Source organism: Puccinia triticina, chromosome 14A (genome assembly GCF_026914185.1).
Source record: "Puccinia triticina chromosome 14A, complete sequence".
NCBI classification, from domain to species: Eukaryota; Fungi; Basidiomycota; class Pucciniomycetes; order Pucciniales; family Pucciniaceae; genus Puccinia; species Puccinia triticina.
Genome location: NC_070571.1, coordinates 332,971 through 356,287, shown reverse-complemented (window position 1 = coordinate 356,287; position 23,317 = coordinate 332,971). Strand labels below are relative to the sequence as shown.

At 45.6% G+C, this 23,317-nt stretch overlaps 2 protein-coding genes across 2 annotated transcripts; both read right to left on the bottom strand.

Annotated features, from left to right (window-relative positions):
* Positions 1–3,190: 3,190 nt before the first annotated feature.
* PtA15_14A19 (uncharacterized protein) lies at positions 3,191–5,328 on the bottom strand (the record flags this gene model as incomplete). Its single annotated transcript, XM_053162890.1, has 5 exons — positions 3,191–4,081; positions 4,162–4,541; positions 4,614–4,796; positions 4,911–4,923; positions 5,017–5,328. 5 exons carry the CDS (start codon positions 5,326–5,328, stop codon positions 3,191–3,193), a joined length of 1,779 nt encoding a protein of 592 aa, XP_053026694.1.
* A 3,395-nt stretch (positions 5,329–8,723) lies between these two features.
* Positions 8,724–9,716, bottom strand: PtA15_14A18 (uncharacterized protein; the record flags this gene model as incomplete). Its single annotated transcript, XM_053162880.1, has 5 exons — positions 8,724–8,847; positions 8,911–9,065; positions 9,155–9,211; positions 9,480–9,561; positions 9,622–9,716. 5 exons carry the CDS (start codon positions 9,714–9,716, stop codon positions 8,724–8,726), a joined length of 513 nt encoding a protein of 170 aa, XP_053026693.1.
* Positions 9,717–23,317: the final 13,601 nt, after the last annotated feature.

Here is a 23,317-nt window from a genome sequence, read left to right as displayed (position 1 = left end):
AAGTGTACTACTGCGAAACTTGGGTTGGGGCAGGTGACAGCTGGGTTACTGGGGCTGGCCATGTGATAGGTGTTTGGTGGGGTCCACAGAGGTGTAACTTCTTATCCAGTGGGGTTGTAATCACCGTTCCAGTGGAGACTAGGGGTGAAATTGGCCATAGAATCCATTTCTGGGGTCCATTTGATGGTATCTTGAGGCCTAGTATGAGTAATTATGAGTAATTATGTGGCATAAAAAAAACTTTTTATTTTTCCACTTTTCCGTCTACCACACCGGCCTCGTGCCCCTCAATAAGTGAATCGTCTTGAACCGTGCTGCTACCCTTTTCCAGCCATCAAACCACTTGCTTTATCTCCGCACCAGCCAATCTCAGCATTGGATGGCGCAAGCAACATAGCTGTTGAGGATATTTGTGGAGCTGAAGATGTTGCTGATCATTTTTAAGCCCGCTCACACAGCGCAAAACAACCAGGGCGGACTTAACCCACCTTCATCTTTCTTCAATCCTTTCAAAGTTTGATTGTTGGTGATTACGGCGCCTTTGGCATCGCTCTCAATGCTCTCATGAGCGGAAGACCCGCGGATTGGGCCAATGCTTACTCAAAACCCTCACGACACTCGTGAGTCCAGAGCTTGGGACTGAAAGGCCGGGCCAATTGATCTTAGAGCACTGTTTCTTCGCGCGAATGTTGTCCAATTTTAGACAGGGGTGGCCGAGCCCCCTCTCCAGGTACGCATGCTCATCTTCATTAGTAAAAAACCCATCTTGAACTGACATTGGATCAAATTGTCAGGTGTATGTGTGCCAGAGAGGCCTTGCAACCAGATGCACTGGCAGAGGTCTCTCCGGCCCCAAAGCATGTGCTCCCATCTTGAGTAGTCTACCACAAACGGTCAGTGCCATTGGCTTGTTGCTTGGTGGGCTTGTATGCATTCTTGAACTATAGATGATCATAACTGGAAAATAATTGCAAATCTGAAAAAACATTATCTTATGAACCTCAAACAGTATACACTTTTAACAACCAATTTTGAACAGCTAAACCCTTGATATCTTTCTAAACAAAATGTTGATTGTTTCCTTTTAGGTATATACTTGTCTTGTGAATCTTTGATTGATTTTCTGTGATTTTTAGTGTTGATCAATTAGCCATTGGATCCATTTTTGATTTTTCCTCTTTTTGGGTGTGACTTTTGCTCATTTCAAATTACAAAAAATTCACTTTTTCCAGCCAAGTTTGGATATTTTTAGTCAATTTTCTCCCTGAATTTTTCTGTACTGCTTAACTCCTGAGCCAAACCAATGAATCATCATGAGCAGATTTGAACTCAACAAAGCCCCTCTCTGTAGTGGGCATGTGATCTTCCCAAGCAAGCCCATGAAAGCCCTTGGCAGGAGGTAATCGCGCTCTACAACACAGGTCTGTCACATTTACCCATGACTTTAACATATCATAAAATAAAATAAAATAAAATAAAATAGTTAGATAATGGTAGACTTGAGGGATAAAAGAATACCCTTGACAACAGCAGTTACAGGTTAGTTTCTTCAAACACAGCCTGAAACACATTGTAAGGTATTGTGAAGTACTGTATAATTGATGATTTTTTTATCTTATGACAGGAGAAGAAATGAATTATAAGTGATGTGCTGCAGGATTAGAAGGAAAATGACTGCTAACATGTATGAACAATGTTTTACACACCCAAACAGTCCAAAACTCTCAGTATTTCTTCAATTTTGCATATTATTTGAGCTGTTAAACTATTGGCAATGATGTTTTTTCACCAGAGAATGAAATTTAAGGGGTGGGCGGAGGGCTCATTGGGAACATGACTGCCAACTGGATAAATTTTTGCATAAAAAATCAAATGATATAGGGAAAAAAATTTCATCAATTGTGCTGATTCAAGAGGTATTATTGATTTTCCAGTGGTTTTGCCAATTGGATACCGGTGCAGCAAGACAACCAGTTTTCTTGAGCTCCGCAGCGGTGCAGCCGCCTTGGCCTCTAGTATACATAAAACAAGGCAAACACATCTAGCGCCATTGGCAAACAGCTTTTGTGGGGTGGATCAGCAAGATGTTGCATGTTCAAGCCCCTCTCTTGTCTACTTAACTTCCCCATTCCTTTTTTTGGGCTTTCCACAGCCTGGGAAGGACCGTAACCATTCCAATTAGCAAGGAAAAGCAATTCAGAAGGGCATTGGGAATCCAAAAATATTTTGGATTGCCTTCTAGTAGGGTTCCTGGAATTTTCCAGCGGAATTGCAGCAATGGTCCCCCCTTGCAGGCAGGCCAACTGAAATGATATCAGTTGCAACCTTAGCTAAGTCCCTCCTGGGTGCGACATGCCCGCCTCCAAAGGAGGGACTTAGGAATGAGTGAAGTTTTTTGCCCTGACAAGTTTTTTGAATTTGGCAGGGAAAAATTGAAAACTTGAATAACTTTTTAACCACACTAGGTAGAGTGGCATAGAATAGATGAGAGCAAAGGCCTCTCACCAATTTTGGGGACCATCCTTCTCCAACTTCATTCCAAAATGGCCTCCGCGTGTGAAAAGACTGAGACTCCAATTCCTTGGGTTGTTTGGTGGCAATATGTTGCTTAAAAAATAAAAGGAAAATTCTAGAATGTAGCTGAGCTTCTTGGCTACTCATTACATGCTGTACAATTTTTTTTTGGATGAGTTTTGGCAAAGATGTGGCCAAAAAAAGAAGGTGTACTTCTGCATACCTCTCACGCCAGAAAAGGTCGTTGCTTCATAAGGCTTCGCGCCCAGGAGGGACTTAGTTAAGTTCATATCGGTTGGCAATCGCAATCATTTTGTTGAGCTTCACCCGTGGTGTAGTCAATCGCATGAATATCAGCCTTAATTCTTAAACGGTCTTGCATAAAGTATCAATAATTTAGAATACATGGATGTAGGAGCAGGATAAAAGTTGAAACATGCAAGTTTTATAAAGCACAAGTCGAGTTTTGAATCTGGATGGTGGACATTCTTGTGAGGTACTCGGTTCAGTAAAGTAGAATCAAGGAGCGTATACTGCGGTAGTGATTGGTTGCTACTGAATCCTTGCGCGCAAGCATTAACCGAAGGGAAGGTATCGTATAATCCGTGCTGGGACCGATCGTTCATGCACGTGAGCAATATGCATGTTTGATAATTCGTCAGATCGTGCAGCTTCCTCATTCCTGCAGTTTGTAGGCTGCTTTGATGTCCCATTTGCTTTGAGGAGACTTCGAGCTGACGTATTTTGTAAATGTAAGAATTTGTGGGTCTCTTAAGACGAGGTCTAACTTATTCCAACCAGGATGGATCGTCAACAAGGTGGAGTCATCCTCATCCTCCTCGCCTTCAGATGGACCTGGACCTTTGTAAACTGCGGGGTCTGATTGATCTTCATCGCTGGAAGTCATGTAGCAATCCCATCCGCCCAATTCACCGTCCTCCCATCCCAAAGATGGGGTCAAGGACATGTGAAGTTCTAATAGTTGTTGTTCGTTCGATGTGGCGAGAGTATAGTCCAACCCAGGCCGGAATCGACGAGGGATTACATGGTGAGAGGTAGGAGTGCACGTGGTGATGAGGTTGAGCCATTTGGCGAAGGCACTGCTTTGGAAAAGTGACTGCAAATTCAAAAGTTGCAGTTTGGCCGAGTTACTGCTAGCCGGATCGGTCTTCGATGGAGTAAGGTAGCGATGTTTATGCGGCGGGCCTACAAGCTCCCAAGATTCGTCCTGGAGTCCGAGTTCAAACCTAGGGCCCTGGAACTGTTTGGGATACAATCGAGATTCAGGCGGATTTTTTGCAAGTGCTAAGAGGTCTTCGGCCTCATTGACAAGAACGGCCTGCTTGAGTTGACACGAGAAGTCGTAGTCGAGGAATCCCATCAAACTAATGTGCGAATCCCTAACGAATCGCTCCTTGAGCCTGGAGATATCTTCGATTTTCAGGAAGCTGGGGTCGATGAATTGACTCAGATACTGAAGATCACTAGCAGTCAACAACGAGGCAGGCTCAGCAGGTGCCTGAAATTCGGTATCCACCCACAGTGAATCATCGTCCCCTTTACCTTTCTTCAGTCGATATAGCATGTATTAAAAAAAGAACAGTTCAGGAATTTGTCTAAAAGGCAGTATTACTAGCAGACACTGACAAGTTGGTCTAAGCTTGCACCGAGACTTTTGAGTTGTTTCTCCTCTTCTTCTTTGGTTCGAAGTCCATCTAAGTATCCCGGCTCATCTTCGTGGGGTAAGTGAAACCATCCAGAAATACTGAGCCGACTCTTTTTCAAGTTAAAAACTTCTTCGACCGAATGGAAACTTTTGCCGGGTTGAACGACGAAGAATACGAAAGTATTCCAGCTCGGCAAGATTTTACATGTTGGAATAGGTAGCGGTTGCCGAGTGTCTGAGTCGACTGGATATAGTTCTAGGGATCCCCCATCTGTGGCTTCCCAGGGAATATCGGGATCAGTTAGGTATAAGATATAGGAAACTCTTCTGGTTCCAATCACATCGTCATGATTCAGCAAATCTGTTAATTCAGAATAAGTATCAGCGTCAAATAGGAATAACAGAAATGTGTCTGAATTCCATTTGTACTTACGACATCCTTGGCGGTAGTTGTTGATGGACATATCGGTCTGTTTCCCGGATAGAGGCCCGCATGAAGTGACTTGATGGAGGAATTGTCGGAATTCATTGGAATATAAGGCATCTCTGACTGTTTTAACATGTTTCAATTTCTGCGCTTCTTCTGCTGGTAGACCGTCCACGTTCGCCAGATCGCCTGCAATAATATGAGATACAGTTCAATTCATGAAAAAAACGTTGGTCAGCATTCCAAATCCCATCATTAGACCCATCTTTGACCGGTATGTGACGTAGATGCATGAATACAAACCTGTTTGAAACACCTGTTGGGCCCGATTTTGGATAAGTTTCCAAGGTACAAAGCACATCAATAAAAGAAGGCGAGGTTCATATCTATTAATCAGGAGCGGCCTGACCTTGTAAATGTCGGTTTCTTTCAGTGAAAATGACAGCCCATTCCTGATTTCATCGCGGGCCTGACGTAACAATTGGTCGTCGAATATATTCTTGAGAACTGAGTGTCGGTATGGGATTGATTGGTCGTGTTCGAGCTTCAGAGCGGCCGCCAGAGATTTCAAGAGGTTTTTTGAACTGAAGGCACTCGCGTCGGGTTGACCATCCTCGTCAGCTTTCATGCTTTCATCTTCGAGTTTTGCACGTTTTGGGAGATGGCCATCGTCCACTGAGCCATCGACCCCGGTACCGAATGACTTGACATCAATTGCCATTCTGGTTATCAGACCCCGGAGGAGAATGGATACTGTGATTGGTTTTTGTTCCAAGTTGTCCCACTACAGCCATCTCGGCATTGTGCCCCATGTTGAATATGCAAACTGCTTGGAATCGAATTGCGAAATAGAACTAGTGTTGATGATAAATACCAATTGGTGCGGACAATGAAAGCTGGCTTAGATCAATGGTAGATCGTCTCCCTCCTACTGCCTGGAGAGTGGAGGAGAAGGCTGCGGGTTCGAGTCCCGTGGTCAGTGCAGTTTTTGCTGCGGAGGGACAGGCGTGCTCACCAGGAAAAAAAAGTAGTGATGACAACTGACATAACACAGCTCTGGTTTCAGCTCCAAAGCTACTCCATCTGCTAGTTCAGGGCTGGCTGGCACACAGCTCAGTGCTGATTTTGGCACAGCTGAAGCCTCTAGCTTGCATTTTTCACAAGCTGCTCCTCAGCTTTGTCCCAGGCACAGCTGCTGCTCAGCCTTGGCCCAGGCCCAGCTGCCCCTCAGTCTTGGCACAGGACAAGCCACTGCTCAGCCTTTGCCTGAGCAAGAACGGGTGTTGATAAATGCACACCCGTCCCCTGGGGGCACGCCCTCGCCCACGCCCCTCAAAAAGGGCGTGTGGCGCTGGTTGGGTGTAATGCACCCTTGAAGGATGTCTCCCGCGCGCGCGGGAACAATCCTTCAAGGGAATATGCGGACTGGTCAGGTGGACCGCACGCCCTTTATCAAGGGTGTGCAAGTCAAAGGGCATGCACGCCTCTGTATGGGCGTGCGAGGGCGTGCACGCCCCCCCCACATGGGCGTTCACGGGCGTGCACCATGGCTTGTTGGGAGCCCCTTGGCAGTCAGGTGCAAGTATACCTGCTCGCCAAGAGGCTCTTGGCGAGGTGGGATCTGTATGCCTGCTTGCCAAGGATTTCTCTTGGCAAGCAGGTATAAATGCACCTACCCGCCGAGGGGCTCTCGGTGAACAGGCTTGATGGGCAGGTGTATGTATACCTGCTCGCCAAGAGGCTCTTGGCGAGGTGGGATCTGTATGCCTGCTTGCCCAGAGTTATCCTTCTCGGCGAGCAGGGATACATACACTTACCCGCCAAGGGGCTCTCGGCGAGCAGGTATATGTACTTGCACCTGCCCACCGAGGGGCTCTCGGCAAGCAGGCACGGTGCATGCTTGTGCACGCCTATGTGGGGGCGTGCACGCCCTTGCACGCCCTTTGAGTCGCACACCCTTGATAAAGGCCCAAAGGGCGTGCGGTCCCACACGCCCTTTTTGAAGGGTGTGGGCGTGGGCGTGCCCCCGGGGGACGGGTGTGCATTTATCAATGCCCGTTCATGCTCAGGCAAAGGCTGAGCAGCAGCTGGGCCTGGGCCAAGGCTGAGCAGCAGCTGGGCCTGGGCCAAGGCTGAGCAGCAGCTGGGCCTGGGCCAAGGCTGAGAAGCAGCTGGGCCTGGGACAAAGCTGAGGATCAGCTTGTGAAAATTGCACTAGAGGCTGGATAGCCAGCTGGAGCAGTTGTCATGTCAGTTGTCATCTAGTGACTACTGATTTTTCCTGGTGGCTAGAAAGGCACTAAGGGCCTGTACCATAGGGCATTGAAATTGAAATTTTCCAAATTTATTTGCCTCAAAATTTCTTGGGACAAAAAATGAGCCTAGCCAAAATGTAGGCCTGAGTCCAAATGTGAAGAATTTCAACATTTGAACTCTCTGCTAGTTTTCAATTTTTGTGTACAGGGCAAAAAAAGATGAAAATTTTCAAAATTGAGGCCCATGGTACAGGCCCTAAGTAGAGCAGACCTTCCAAGTCTATAGCCAAGGTGTGAGCGATTAAGGCCCCGTTTGGCACCAATATAAATACGGACTTACTTCGCGCACTGCAAAAAACTCTTTGCGCACTGCACAGTGCGCGCAGTCCCAAACACTTCGCGCACTGCGGGTGAAATACACAACTTTTTCAAGATTTTTTTTGACCAATCAATAGAACACCTTTTAATTGGCCTCTCTGAATTTTTTGGGAGTTTTTTGAAGCATTCTTCCGTGTTAACAAAATCATGAAAAACTAGAACAAATGTAGGATGTGGGGGCCTTAAAAACAAGGTTCCCATTGCCCAAAAATTCCAAATATTTTCTTGAGTAATTAAAGATATGAGGACAGCTCTTTTAGAAATTTTTAGCTAATTTGTGGAAGGATAAGGGTCCGAAAAATGAGGATATTTTAGAGGCAATGTGCTATCATGGGGTGAAATTTCCTCATTTTGCATACCCTTATTTTTGCACAAAGTGGCTCAAAAGTATCAAAGTAGCTGTTCTTATATATTTCACTAGAGGCCAAGGCGGCTTCGCCGCTCCAAATACTAACCACAATTTTTAAGCCCCCTTGCTCCCTGATAGTAGTGTCATACTAAGCTCCCTCCAATTATAATGCCATCACAGCCCTGAAATTAACATGTTGAAATTGTTTGCATTTACCAAACCACTCAGCATCCCTCCTTGTACGCAGAGTCCGTGAAATTGATGACAATCATCTATTCCTTTAAGCTCCATAGATACTCTTCAATTTCATATGGCAGGGCTTTCCCCAAGAATGATTCCGTGAGCTTGTGAAAAACTCTACCAGTGAAAGTCTCAAAGGGGCAGTGCTACATGTTTTCTGTCTTGTTATGTTTGATGATATTACAGCCTGAAAATTGATGTGCATATGTAGGTGACAGATGCAGATTGCAGAAAGCAATCAGCTTTGTATATTTTTGTTTTCTTTTTGAAGAAAAATGTTTCCAGCTCATGGGTGATCACTCTGATGTGGCAGTAATGTTGTTAGAGGAATGAGGGTACATTTCAGTCAAATACAAGGGTATAGTTGAGGTTTTTTCAATCTGCACAGTTTGGTTTCAGTGGCTGAAACAGATTTGTGTATACATACTCAAATAAGGTTTGACAATAAATAGTGAATCCAAGACAAGTAATTTTGTCCTATGCCAAGCCTGGGAGGCATGAGATTACATGTCAGTCAAATAAAATGGGATAGGATATTTTAGAACAAATCTTGGAGACATTCAAAAGTTTTTTGTTTTGTTTTTCTTGTGTATTAAATTATGATTTTTTCTCAAAAATAACCAATTCTAACAGCTAGAAAGCTTTAGAAGAACAAGCTGGAGGCCCCTTGAGTGGTAATTAACAAAAATCAGGCGGAGCACACATCCAATCCACATTGTCTCCCACCAAAGAAGGCTTGGCAGCTTTGACAGTTCTACTCATGTTGTAGGCTCTTTGCAACTTCAATTTTTGTCATCTGATATAAGGGCTAGAGGGCTGCTGTCTCCGGATACCGTGTGACTGCCATTGGAGTGACGGTTGGCCTGGGGCAAGAGCAGACAGGAGAGGTTGGGCTCACACCGCCGAAGCCGAGTGGTCGGGAGAGCCGTCGAGCTCGATGGAATCCAGCTTGGTCTGGCGCCGATAGATCAGCGCCTGGGCGAGGATCAAGATATCGATTGACAGCTGAAAGAGTGCACTGTGTCCAAGAGAAATTGATGTTAGAAGGGATGGGCTCCTGGATCCGGGGATCACCACTGACCATATTTTGAATTGGATCGAGTTCGAGTCTGGGGTGATGAAGACCAGGTAGATCGATTTGAAGCTGTCCCCAAACAGCCAGCCAAACAGGACCATCGAGCTGAGCCCGGCCAGTGATTTCCGACGGAAGTTGGTGATGAGTTGAGGGATTGGTAGCTGGAGAGAGAGAGAGAGATAGAGAGAGATGGGATTGGATTAATGGACTGGACGAGTTTCAGGTGGGAGAGAGGATACATGATACAGACGGTGCTTTCGAGTCCGAGAGAGAAGAAGCCGCTGGCCTGGATGAACCAGTCGTAGTGCTGGACATCATTTGGTCAATTCGAGGGTGTCGCCATAGCACAGCTCGAGCCACACAACGCTTAGGTTGGCTCTTGGTGTATGAGATTTGGATCGCTTGAGAGGCCTTGTCATCAGTGTCATTGACACTGGTGCAGGCTTGGATGATCGGAGCCAAGTTCGAAAGGCTTGGGTAGTGGATGAGTGTGGCGAAGCTAAAGTTGGATTAAGAGTGCTGAGATTTATTTAGTACCGGCACCTGACAATGCAACTGAAACGGTAGCGACTTACATTGTGCAATCGTGAAGTGCGACGGAGTTGCTTCGCATGGGTCGCTACTTTATCAGAATCCAAGGCGTTCTCTTCCCGATATCTGTTTCACATTGTGTTAGCTAAGATAGTAGGAGAGTATATTCCAAAGGAAGCAACATACCGCCTCCTGAGACGTTGAGTATACTGGTCATTAGAGCTTGTCGGGTTTGTTCGGTGCTTGTGACTTCCAGGTTGATCGCAGGGTACTCGCCGCATTTAACTAATTCAATAAAGCTATCAACGGCCAAGTCAGTGTTGAGCGCAATCTGGCAGTTCGACGCCTTCTTGGGAAGATAGTTGGTCAGTTGTTGGAATGTGGAGTGGGAGACAGTTGGCCAGCCAACAGCCTTGAAGTGATGGCGAGGGCGAGATTGCAACCTTCATCGTCAGGGCTGCATGGTTTGTAACTGGGGCAGTGGCGTGGCGGTGGCTTTTTGTTGTTGCATGGAGTGCGGTGGAGCTGCTGTATGTTGGTTGGTGGGTATAAATAGGAGGTCCTTGGGTTCAATAAATCCCCAGGGCGTCCTCTGCCGCTGCACTTCCAGCGTGCGGTTCGTCCTCACCCCCTCCGCTGTTGCACTTGCACAGTTTGAGGGGTTAAAATTGTTGGCCCCCCTTTGCATAATGCCTTCAATGCGGCGCGCTGGGGGTCATCCTCTCACCATTTTTTAACCCTGCTAGACAGGGATGGATGGTGGGCCACGGTTCATCAGCTTGCTGATGTTAGGCGGCTGGGTGCAGATTATTGTCCTATTTTTGGCTGTTATAATATTGTGGTTTTTTTTTGTTAATTTTGATATTTGTAGAGGAAAAACCTTGGGTTTTTTTTTCTGGAAGTTGTAGAGGGGAAACCCTTGATTTTTTTTGTGTTTTTTTGTAATTTGTAGGGGAAACCCTTGAATTTTTGTTTTGTGATTCAGAGGCTTTAATAAACTTGGATTACTCAATAAATGATTTGGAATTTTTGGGCTATAGGAACCTTGTTTTTTAGGCCCCCACATTCTACCTTTGTTCTGGTTTTTTATGATTTTTTTTAACGTGGAAGAATGCTTCAAAAAACTCCCAAAAAATTCAGAGAGACCAATTAAAAGGTGTTCTATTGATTGGTCAAAAAAAATCTTGAAAAAGTTGTGTATTTCACCCGCAGTGCGCGAAGTGTTTGGGACTGCGCGCACTGTGCAGTGCGCGAAGAGTTTTTTGCAGTGCGCGAAGTAAGTCCGTATAAATATAGATGATATAATCACCAATTAATTCAATAAAAAATACAAAATTCAACCCAAATTGTCCAAAAAATTTTGCAGGCAACTTACAGTGCTAGTCTCTTCAACTTTGAAATCAGATTCAACTGATTCAACCATCTTCAGCACTATGAAGCAATATAATGGTATTATAGCGCTGGAGATGGCTGGATAAGTTGATTCTGAGTCCACAGCTGAAGAGACCAGCAATATATAGGGCTGGACCCCGGGTGATACCCAAGAGCCTCCAGCCCTGCCGTGGTAATACCCGTCGGGAATACCCAAGGAGTAAAACCAGAGGTTTTGCTCCCATGGAAATACCCGCGGATAACGGGTTGGGTAGACGGGTAGATGCGGGTATTTTTTGCGGCGGGTACCCGCGGATATGCCCCAGAACTATAGGGTATACCCGCGGGTACCCGGTCTCTTACGCCTATTTGTCGGACTTCGGGACCTTTATGCCTGAGACAACTTCCCCAGGGCTTTGGCATCAGGTGTGAGCACCCGGATGCCTATTCATGCCGCGCCTCGGGCGGCCAGATGGCGCAAAAAGTTGAGCACACCGGCCTTGCGCCGCTGCAAGGCGCAAGGCCGGTGTGCTCAACCCCTGAGACCAAATACCCGTCGGACCCCGTGAGATCAGCAGAGTGTCCCGACTTTTATACCCAAGAATACCCAACAGGTATTTTTTGAAGAGAGCACTGCTGGCCCCCGACCCGTTGGGTCGGATATCCGGGTATACCTGTCCACCCCGTCTTTGGGGTCCAGCCCTAGCACTATAGGTTGCCTAAAAAAAATTGGAGGCTTTATGTTGAATTTGGTATTTTTTATTGAATTAATTGGTGATTATATCACCTGTATTTATATTGGTGCTAAACAGGGCCTAAAGTGTTCAAATATGGTGTTCAAAGTTGGTTTGCATAATTTTATGCATACATCCAAGTTTATTAAAACCACAGTTTCACAGAAACTGACTTCATGGGGTCATGCTGCATTTCATTGAAATTGCAGGCAGAAGAAATTAAAAGTTTGAAATTTGTGTTCTTTAAGTTTAAAAAGTGTGAGTTTTTTTTCAGTAAAGAGTTTATGGTTTGTTTGAGTTTGAATTATGGTTTTTGTGTGAGTTTTTTTTTGTGTGTTCAAATGTTTTTGTTTTGTGTGAGTTCAAAGTTTAAATGTTTTTGTGTTGTGTTAGTTCAAAGTTTAAATTTTCTTGTTTTGTGTGCAGAGTTTAAAGTTTTGTTTGGGTTTGGGATTTTTGTTTTTTGAAATCAAGAAGGGGCCTACTCAAATGAAATAGGGGGCCTTCAGGGAGGGGGTGGACAAAACCAGATCCCCTGGGGGGACAAACAGCTTCCCTCCCCCAGCCCTTTAAGTATCCGACCAAGCTCACACACCCTGGGCCCTGACATCCATCAAACCAAAACTTGACAACTTGGTTTTCAGGGCCCTGCACCTGGGTAGACAAGATGCTGGCCTGTACACACTCATCTGAGTGTTTACAGGTCAGGTTGAGAGCTTGAATCTTCCAGATGACCAGTGAGGGTTATCCGGACATGTTCCAAAACCAAGGAACTTGGCTGCGAGTAGTTACATAAACTGATTGTGTCCTGTAGGTCTCCATCTTGTCTTGATGCTGATCTGTAGTGGTTATTGGGGGGACTCACACCTCTTGATGACCTGGCATCAAGCAGATTCACTCGTCCTCTCCGATGACTGGTCTATGCCGGTTATTGAGGGGAGTCACAGCTCTTGATGACCGGTCTGTGTGGTCATCAAGGGAGGTAACACCTCTTGACGACCAGAACAGCCTGGCATTGAGGAGATTCATACCTCTCAATGGCTGGTCTGTACCGGTCATCAAGGGAACTCTGCAGTACATTACACCTCAATGGCCCTTCCAACCGGTCATTGAGGGGTGTCTCACTCCCTGATGACCGGTCGGACCAGCCATTGAGGGGTCTCATAGCTGTCAATGGCAGGTCTTTACCTGTCATTGAGGGGACTCTGTAGTACAGTACACCTCAATGACCGGCCAGTTCCGGCCATCGAGGGGTCTCTCACCTCCCAATGACCGGTTGGACCGGCCAGCAAAGGGTCTCTCACCTCCCAATGACCGGTTGGACCGGCCATCAAGGGGTCTCATACCTCTCAATGGCCGCTCAGTACTGGTCATCAAGGGGTCTCACACCTCTCAATGACCGGTCGGACCGGCCATCAAGGGGTCTCATCGCTCTCAATGACCGGTTGGACCAGCCATCAAGGAGTCTCACCTCCCGATGACCGGTCAGACCAGCCATCAAGGGGTCTCTCACCTCCCAATGAACGGTTGGGCCGGCCACTGAGGGGTCTCTCACCTCCCAATGACCGGTGTGGAACTACTCTTTGGGGAAGGGGGGAGAATCTGGATTTTGGGTTTGCAGCGGCGAAGCCGCCTTGGCCTCTAGTATATTCAGTAAATTCAAGGTCACAACAAACTAACAATGCATGCAGGATGGTATTATGATAGATGTGCACCAGGGAAGCTTTGGGGGCACTCCCCAGGGAGTGCCACAGCTGAATTTGGGGTTAGTTTTTGTCTGAACTGGGGCAGAAGTCCTTACAATGTGATGGTTAATTTTTCAATTACTGGGCAAGAACTATAGACCAATCTAATTTGGAGTGATATGTAACCGTTAGACGTGAACTATCATTCAACTCTGTTGAATTTGTCTTGAAGTCAAGCTCATGTCAATCCTAACTTAAGTTCTACATTTCAAAATCAGGTAACTCTTGCTTATACAATTTTTCTTACATTGGGGTGAACTGCCTCCATCAAATATATATCACACCTGAAACGCAACTGCCTAGATTTGGATAAAGAGAATATCAGAAGTGCAAAACGTTTCAATATTTGCACAAGAGCAGCAGAACTGTATTTTGGCTGGTTACACAAGGGTGAGACAGTTCATAAATCAATTGGCTACAAATGCCCCTCTGTTCTAAAAAATGTGTGATTGGTGTATGATTTGTCACCCTATTGTACGCGCGTACAATAGGGTGACAAATCATATTCCATCAGGGCAGTTACACTATTTTTTTCTTAAATTTTACCCTCATTTACTCGGCAGAAGTCCCCCTCTGGTCTGGAAATTTTGTGATTTGTCACCCTATTATACCCGCGTACAATAGGGTGACAAATCACAAACTTTTCAGACCAGAGGTGAATTTTTTCCCAGTAAATCAGGGTGACATGGTTTGGAAACAATTCAGCTGGACATGTCCCTCTGGTCTGAAAAGTGTGTGATTTGTCACCCTAGTACAATAGATTGACAAATCACACACAAGTCACATACTTTCCAGACCAGAGGGACATTTCCAGCTGATTTTTTTCCAAACTGTGCCACCCTCATTTCATTGGCAAAAATTAACCTTTGGTCTGAAAAGTGTGTGATTTGTCACCCTATTATACGCGCGTACAATAGGGTGACAAATCAGACACTTTCCATACCAGAGGGGGATTTCTGCCGAGTAAATGAGGGTAAAATTTAAAAAATATTTGGCTGTAACTGCCCTGATGGACTATGATTTGTCACCCTATCGTCCAAGCGTACAATAGGGTGACAAATCACAAACCAATCACATTCTGTTGAGGCCACAGCAATGGGTACAGGATGATGAAATGGTTCCAACACTATTCAGCTTGACTTCACCCTTGGGTACAAACAATGTGTGAGTGGTGCTTTGCACTTTAGTTAAACTTTGGTTACAGACAATTTGTGTTCTGTGGTCAAGTTTAGTTACTCCTGCGCTACAGAAGAGTTCCAGCTGAGTTATAGATACTTCATATATATTTGTATATCATTTCATGTTTGATTACACATATGATGTAGTAGACATTGCACTGAGTTATGAAAAAAATTCAAGGTAAGGCACTCCCTGGGGAGTGCCCCCCAAGCATCCCTGGTGGTGAGAGGTCAATGTTTTTCCTTTTTGAAAAAAATTAGATTTGGAGACTTCTTATAACATCAATGGTTGAAGTAATAAAAAACAATTTAAAATTTTTGAGACCCCTCAGCTACCCTGGATTAATCCTAAAACTTGCAATGTCTTTTTTCCAGGAAGAATTGATTAATTGGTGTATTTAGAAATTTATGAATTTTATGAGGCAAAAAAAATGGAAAGATTCCTGTGGCTTGAAGCTAACACAGGGGGAAGGAGATAGAATGTAGAAGAGTATTAAGGAGACATGGAACACAGACAAATGTATCAAGAGGAATAAAAACAAAATTGATCAATATAATTTTATCAATATACGCTATATTAATCAATATATGACATTGCAAATTCATCCATGTTGGTAGTGAGAACAATTTGAAGTTTCTTGAGAATTTGGGTGACCCCGCACAACTCGATTTTGAGTTGGAAGTACCTTGATTCAACATCAGATAATAGTAGAGACTTTTAGAGCGCGGGCCAATCAAGCCCGTTGTTGTCCTCCTGAGTGAGGATGGCTCCAGCTGCGTGGAAGCTGGAATCCACCACAAGCTTAAGGTGTCCTGCACTTGGACCATAGTTCACCTTGACCAACAAGATATCCCTACCAGGGACGTAAGCCAATTGAAGGCCTCTGTACAGTCCTCTCTCCAGCAAAAGTCGGCATCTTTCCGTGTCAGCCGCCGCAGAGGTAGACAAATCTGAGATAATGATTGTATGAACATCCGTATGTACACAACCACACCCAGAAAACCACGAACCTTGGTAGTGTTGGTTGGATTATGCCAGGTCAGGATCTTGTTGAACTTACTTTTTACCATCCCCTGGCCCTCCTTGCAGGCCACATGCCCAACAATCTCCAAAGCAGGCATACATGCCGCCAGTTTGGACGCTGATACCATCAACCCGGCCTCCTCAATACAAAACAACACTCCTCCAGTGTCGTGGCGTACTCCCAAATGAAGCGCCTGACGCCGGGGTGCCAAGGAAGCACCTCTCCGTCATATTCTGAAACCGGGCCCTTTATGCTCCCATTGTCAATGAAAACTCCGGCGTAGTCGGGGATCTTGTCCTGCAGGACCCACATCATCTGTGCCTGGTAGACAGAAACAGAATTAGTTGCGCCCTGCGGGATACGGGTCCACTGGAATCTACCCAGAGGGGTGTAAAAGGTGGTCAGTGTTTGAGAGATGGGGTCCAACATGCGCTTGTCATAACCACCAAGAATATTGCCTAGCCCATGGCAGGCACGTCCCAAGAATGATTTGACGAAGTACTAAACATGTGAAATACCCTTAAGTAAGGTATCACTCATTTATCCCCTGTTACGCCTCATTCCCTACACACATAAGCTATTGATTATGATATAAATTCATAACCAATATATGATGTAATCTAATATAAAGAGAACTGAATGGAATCATTGATTCCAATGATCAAATAGTTTACAAAGCTACTGATCTGTACTGATCATTACACAGCCCTGATGATTTCCAATGTGAATCCTCTTGAGCATCTGCTTCCCTTGAGCGCTTCCAGTTCCCCCCTTGGTCCTGAAGCGCCTCCAGGCGCCTCAAATCCCCTCCTGCTCTTTTCCCCCTCTATCCAAACACGCCACCCGGGACTGTTTATCCCTCACAATATTATTACAGCAAATTTTAACCCATACAATAGTTAAACAGTGCTTCCATTATCACCCATTGTTCAATTCAGCAATCACATCAACTCTTGATTACTCTTACCTTTTTTTATGTAAAACCACAAACCTAAGTTTAGTCACCAGGGGGGGATGTGTTGCACTTTCCAGAGAGTGCAGACCGTCATGTCTCTCTAGAAGTCTGCCAGATATGAACCGTTGCCTCATGTGTAACTGAATTGTGGGTTAGTCTTATGTTTAGACTCAACTCATATTGATCTGATATGTATCATATCTTGTTAGATCTGGTGAGTCAAACTCAACTAATGGGTTTCTTCACTGCGTGGCCATTACACACAGGGATTCTCCACTGATTAGTTTTTACCCACCACCAAGTGGAGAAACCCTTCAATTTATTTTTATTATGGCCATCAAGTGGAGAAAACTTCCACTTTATGACTGGTTTGGAATGCTATCAAGTAGAGAAAACCTTTGATAAAATTCTGTATTGACCATAGAGCTAGGAAAACTTCCACTTTAAGACCATTTATGCTGGCCATGGAGTGGAGAGATCCTCCACTAAATGACTGGTTTGTATGGCCCTTGAGTGGATGAATTCTCATCTCAATGACTGGTGTACACCAGCCATTTAGTGGATACATTGCACCCTCCACTTGATTAAAGGTTACTGGTCTGCAGAAAGCCCAGCCAATGATACATACATCTTGGTCATTGAGGATGTCCTTACCCAGATTGGTGAACCAGCAATTACTGTATGTACATTGGGCTGGGAAATTCCCGGCTCAGCGGCCAGTAAATGCTGGCCATCCAGCTTGTTTTTTGAGAGCTTGATGGTCAGTATATGCTGCCTACCAAGCTTGGGAAGGCCAGCTCAATGGCCAGTATGTGCTGTTCATTGGGCTAGGGCGTTTCCAGTTTCATGACCAGTAGGTACTGGTCATCAGACTTGAGCTTGGAGGGGCAGTGAATTGATGTGCACTGCACTTCTCCACCGCAATTTTTGGCCAAAAATGGTGGTGAACAAATGACAGGGGTCCTTGAGTCGTGGAAGCCCATCCCAATGGCCAGTAAAGGATGGACATTGTGCCAGCCTTTCTGAGATTGTTAGGCAGTATGTACTGCCCACCAAGCTTGGAAAAGCCCAGATGGATGACCAGAATTTGGTCTTCATTGAGATGTGACTCTCCCAGTGCAATGAAACACACACACTGCTCATCAAGTCTGGGTACATGTGCAAGCTGCTTGTGAATGTCCACCCCAATTTTCGCACAAACATGAGGGTGGATATTAAATAAGAAAAAAAAACACTCCCTGGGAAAACAGGGGGATGCTGAGCCAATCCGTTTCCCCATGTGGCCATAGTTCACTTTTGTCAACATTCAAGCCGCCAGACACAAGTTTTTTTAATGATTTTAATGAGATATTTGTTTTGTTGAGGGTAACTGGGTGACACAACACCAAGAGAAATTGGCAAGGTATCAAGGACATGGTCCTAGCACAGTGAGTCAACTTGTAATGATCATTCAGTGAGGAAGGATAACAGTAAGAAGAACAACTAGACTATATACATGTATAATGTAGGCTAAGTTGTGAGTGTATAGGTTAGAAGCATACTACATAGGGAAATGCTAATACACTATCTCAACATATTTGTTCCCCTCTTGCTGTCCCAATGTCAATTACTCTGAGTGGTCAGGATACAGCAGGCCCGCTGTTCAGGAAACTCACAGCTTGCTCTACTGAAGGGACATGTGATAAGAGCAATCAAAAAAATGTTGTTGCATAATGCACATGGAAACAAAGGTACCTTTGATGAAATGATGATATGAAAAGGAGAAATGTAATGGAAAATGGTTGTGGAAAAGATGTGAAGATGTTAATCTACATGAAAAAAGGTGTTTACCACACTGGGATGTGCCTGGGAATTGAAGAATTGACTGTTCACATTGGAGTTCTCAGACCAGCTTTTGAATTATTTCTCCAGCTGCCTCCAGGAGCAAGGGAATACTGGTGCGCCTTTTAATATCCACAAATGTACTTTCCCTTGAGAATCTTTATTTAGGCATCTGGAAACTTGAATTTTCAGCCAGTTCTACGTAAATTTACAAGAATTTTACAATTTCTGGTTGTCTACTACTACTAGCCAAGATGAATTTTCACAAATGAACTGTGAGCCTGAGTCTCTATAGTGACAGCAGGACACAAGAAAAAAGGGGGCAATATTTGGATTTCTTGGGATAAGAAAATTGAAAATATTAGAGAGAGAGGGAAAGGGAGAGAGAAACTGAGCAGATTCAAGATTGGCAGATATTCAAAGTTATTGATCTGGTGGGTACTAACTTCCACTGGCAATGCTACCTCCTTAAGGGAGTGCTTCCAAGCTGTGCTAGAGAGTGCAACAGCCTCCTCTCACCAAAGAAACATGGAGGGCTCCTGAATTAGACAAGTTTAATCCAGCCACAATTTTTTGGATGTCCGTCTGGATAGTCAAGGTTCTTTAAAGAGAAACCTAGATGGTTTTTTTCTTACAAAAACCACAGAAGAAGAATGATATGATGCAGCAGAATCCTTTGGTTGATGATGTCAAGAGAGGTGCAGACCTGTGGTCAAAGATTGGGAAGAAGAAAGCAAAAAGAGAGAGAACAATCAAGAGACATAGAGTTTTACCTCTGAGATAGTCAAGGTTCAGTGAAAGAGTGATACTTACTGTCAATATCCTAGGCGCCTGTGACAGTAGGTATACTGGGAGCGTGGTATCCTCTTTGGTGGTGATCCTGGGCTATCTGGGGTGTGGTTCTGGGTGTCTGAAGCAAGGGTGAAACAGCTTCGCTGCAAACAGCGCAGTGAAGCGGTCAGCGCAGCGGTTTTCGGCCCCGCTGCGCTGCGCTGACATTCAGCGGGTGGAGCGCTGTGCTAAGCGCTGATAGTTCTCACCGGAAAAAAATGTTGATAATTAGCGCGCTAAATCAGCGGTCTGTCAGCGGCAGGACCGCTGCGCTGACACTTTTTTCAGCGGAAAAACCACTAAATTCAGCGCAGCGCAGCGGTCCAAAACCGCTGATTGGAGAGCCATGGGGTCGGACATGACCGCTGATCTAAGTACAACATTAGAAAAAAAACCAATGAAAAAAAAGTAATAAAAATGTGGAGTGAGAAATAATTAAATATAAATGAGGAAGAGGAAGACAATAGGCTACTTTTTGGGGGGTTTTGGCGGGTTGGGGGGGGAAGAATCATCATACTTTTTGAACTTTGGGTTTTTCCGTGCACTGTCAATGACTTTCTGGCAGTCTTCAAATTCTGCACCCATCCTGACACCATTCACAAGCCACACATCGTCCGAATCCTGAATTGTATCGACATTAATCACTTGGCCTGTACATTGGGAGGTTTGCTTCACTCCTGCAGCTCAAACTTCCTTATTGGTGGAATCTGCAACATTCTTTTTTTTCATTTGGTACTGGTTTGTGCTGGTGCATCTGAGAATGAAGCGGCGGGTCGACGAGTTTTGGTTTGAGTCAGAGTTGGGATGAAGCCAGGTCGAGTGCTAGGAGTACGAATGCGGCTGGATTCCCGGCGGGTGGATTGGGGGACATTGATAGGATCATCGATTGTGTTAGGAGGGGTGCAAGGGTGATCAGTCCGGTCCTGGTCTTCATTATCTTCACTAAGTCCGTTGTCTTCAGCCATGGTGATGAGGAGAATCAACAATGGGAAGTTACTTACGTTACGTTATCCAGCGGGATTTTTGTAACATAACTTCCCACCGTTACCAGATAACGCGTTATTGTTATCTGGTGAAATATTCCTGCGCTATTTTGGATAACGTAACAGAGGCAAATTTCCGCCTTGATGCCGCAAAAAATAACGCCAATAACGCGCTAACCGCGTTATCTGGCGTAAAAGCACTGTAAAATAGGCAAAAAACCCGCGTTATCCGCACGTTATCCTCCTCAGATTGCGGGGGATAACGTAAAGGGTCTAATAAAACAGAAAAAAAATCAAAAAATAATCTAAGTATGTTAAATCCACAGTTTCATGGAAATTGGGTTCATGGGTTCACCCTCCCCCTTTCCCAAAAGGCCCCAAAAGGGGCCTGCCAGTGGCACAGTGGCCAACTTGGCAATATTTCCCACAGTTCCCTTCTTCCCAGGCAGAAGTATGTTTGACTTTGCTGCCGTGTGAATTAAATTTTAAGTCCCCAAACATTAATGCCTCGGACTGATCCCCCAATTCATGAACCATGAATGAAAAGGGACCGGATTCTCCCACCTCTGCCTGTTGCAAATGCAAGGGGAGAGAGGTGGGCAAATGGTTGGTTAAATAAATTGCCCAGCCTGAGCAAGTGCAACAGGGGAGTAAAATTTACCTCAACCTGTGCAAGTGCAACAGGGGAGGTTTTTTCCTTCTTTGTGTGATGAATGTTTTGACCCACCTTTGCAAGCGCAGCAGGGGGAAAAGATAAGACATAATCAGCCTGCGCAAGCGCAACAGGGGATTGAGATAAAAGATTAAAGCCCTCAAACCTTTGCAAATGCAAAAGCGGAGAGTGTTAACCGACGGATTGTGCTCAACCTCCACAACTGCGAGAGGGGAACTCGACCCGTGAAGGTCCAGCCCCCGTCGAGGCGCCTTTATTTATTGTCTACCTCCCCTCGCTCCTCTTTTTTTCTCTAGATCAACAGCGCACACATGTTTCAATAAGTCCAGGAGTCCTCCCCATTTTGGGGTACTCCAACACTGCAAATCTTTACAGTCGCGTGGCGCTGTCCGAGACAAGCGACTGGGACCCTTCAAACAAAACAAAACAAATCAGAACTTCGCCTTTAGATGACCTGCACACTTTTTTGTTGCTATGGATGTATATGTTCACACCCGGGCCAGAACCGCTTTTGGCCAGGGCGGGTCTTTTTTGACGGTTCTCCCTCTCGAAGATGCTGCGCCTTTGCTGTACCTTCCTAAACCACGAGAGGCTTTGACTGTCACGCGTGGCGGATTTTTTTTTCTCCAGCTTTGTACAGGGAAATACCGCTTCCCAGGTCATGAGGGTATTGTTGCTGGTAGTGATCCCTCATCACGAAGGCCGAGCTGCTTCTTGTGCATCCCCAGGAGTCCTGCCGATCCCGCCCGCCCGCTACACAGGCCACCAAAACCTCCTCGGCCTGCTCATACTTGCCCAATGCTGTTTGCTTCGCCTCCGGCCACGGCTTTTCACAATGGAGTGAAGGCTCTAGAACCCAGCTGTTGAATACTACCTGACAAGGTAGAGGGCCCTGTGGCTGCAATCATGTATCTCACACACTTCGCCAAGGTCTAAAACCACTCGCCCACCATCATTGAGAATAGCCCCCCCCCCTTCCTCCTTGAACTAAGCCTGACCCCCAGGAGGGGGAGGAGAAGTAGGCCGGTCATCGAGAGGAGCGATGACCAGAACCCGGTCATCGAGAGGAGAAACACACCTCTCGGTGACCGGGACCAGACCGTTCATACATTGAGGGGATCAAGTGCTCCTCTCGATGGGTCCGTTTGCCAGTCATCGAGAGGAGTCAAGACTCCCCTCAATGACCGGAGCGAACTGTTCATCACTCATCTCGTTGAATGGTTCGCTCCGGTCATTGGGGGAGTGTTTCTCCTCTCAATGACCGGGTCTGTTCCGGTCATCAAGGAGATTAAGTAATCCTCTTGATGACCGGATCTGCTTGGTCATCGAGTGGATTAAGTACTCCTCTTGATGACCGCAACGGACCCGGTCATCGAGCGGAGTACTTAATTGCCTCGATGACCGGTCTGCTCCCGGTCACCGAGAGGTGTGTTTCTCCTCTCGATGGCCGGTTTTGTTCTGGTCATCGAGAGGTGTGCTTCTCCTCTCATTGACGGATTCCGTTCCAGTCATCAAGAGGTGCGTTTACCCCTCTCAATGACCGCAACGGACCCGGTCATCAAGAGGAGTGCTTAATCCCTTAGATGACCGGTGATTTGCACTCCACATGTGTGCTGGCCGGTCGTCGGGGGAGTGTGTATCCTCCGCACTGTGGGCCTGCGCCGGCCGTCGGCACGGCACAGCGGCTGACTTCTGCCCCTCGAACTATGTTTTTGAGGGGCTGTGTCCCCAGGTCATTCGTGGCAGGTTAGATATCCCCGGGGGAGAGTCACCGGGGGATCCAGCTCATTAATGGGTATTTATTTTTCACCCTTGTCTTGTGTGAAAGTGAGTGTCCCAAAATTTCCAAAAGAATTGTTGGAGGGGGGGGGGCAAATCTCCTCTGCCGCATGGCAGAAAAAAAATGAGAATTTGATGGTTTTTCATCTGCAGTGCACAAAGCGTTTTTGAGCTTCCGCGCACTGTGGCCGGGATGTTGCGTGGACGCCCCCTGCAGTGCGCAAAGAGTTTTTTGTGCACAAAGTACATCCATATTTCTTTTAGAGTGCGCGTCATTTGTCCTGTAGGAACACATGTAACTGAACTACTCTCTGAATCACATTCACAAAGGAATGAAGTTCAATGCCAGATTCCTCTGTTTTCTTCAGCCTCAGAACTGTCAGGGGCCTTGTCCGTGTTATTTGATTACTGGTTCATACAGCTGTAGTGAAACCTTCTCTTTCTCAGAAATTGTGTCCAGGAACAGTGCGGGTATGACTGAGGCTCATCAGGCTTTCTGTCCATTCCTAGCAATGGTGTCTGTAACATACCAGGATGGGGTTGGATATTTATTGTTTGTTGCATCTCTCAGCAAGGCATTCTTCTACACATCAATTCTCCATAATCTCTATACTGACATGGTTCCAAATTTCAACATATAACCACAGATTGATGGCATTTTTACAACTCTGTGTGGATTAATAGTTTTTTTTATTTTTCCTTCCACAATAAAAACATGTAAATTCGCAACCCTGAAGCAAAGAAGGTGAGAGTCAGCCAGTGTATGCAAATTGTTGGCAGGTGATGT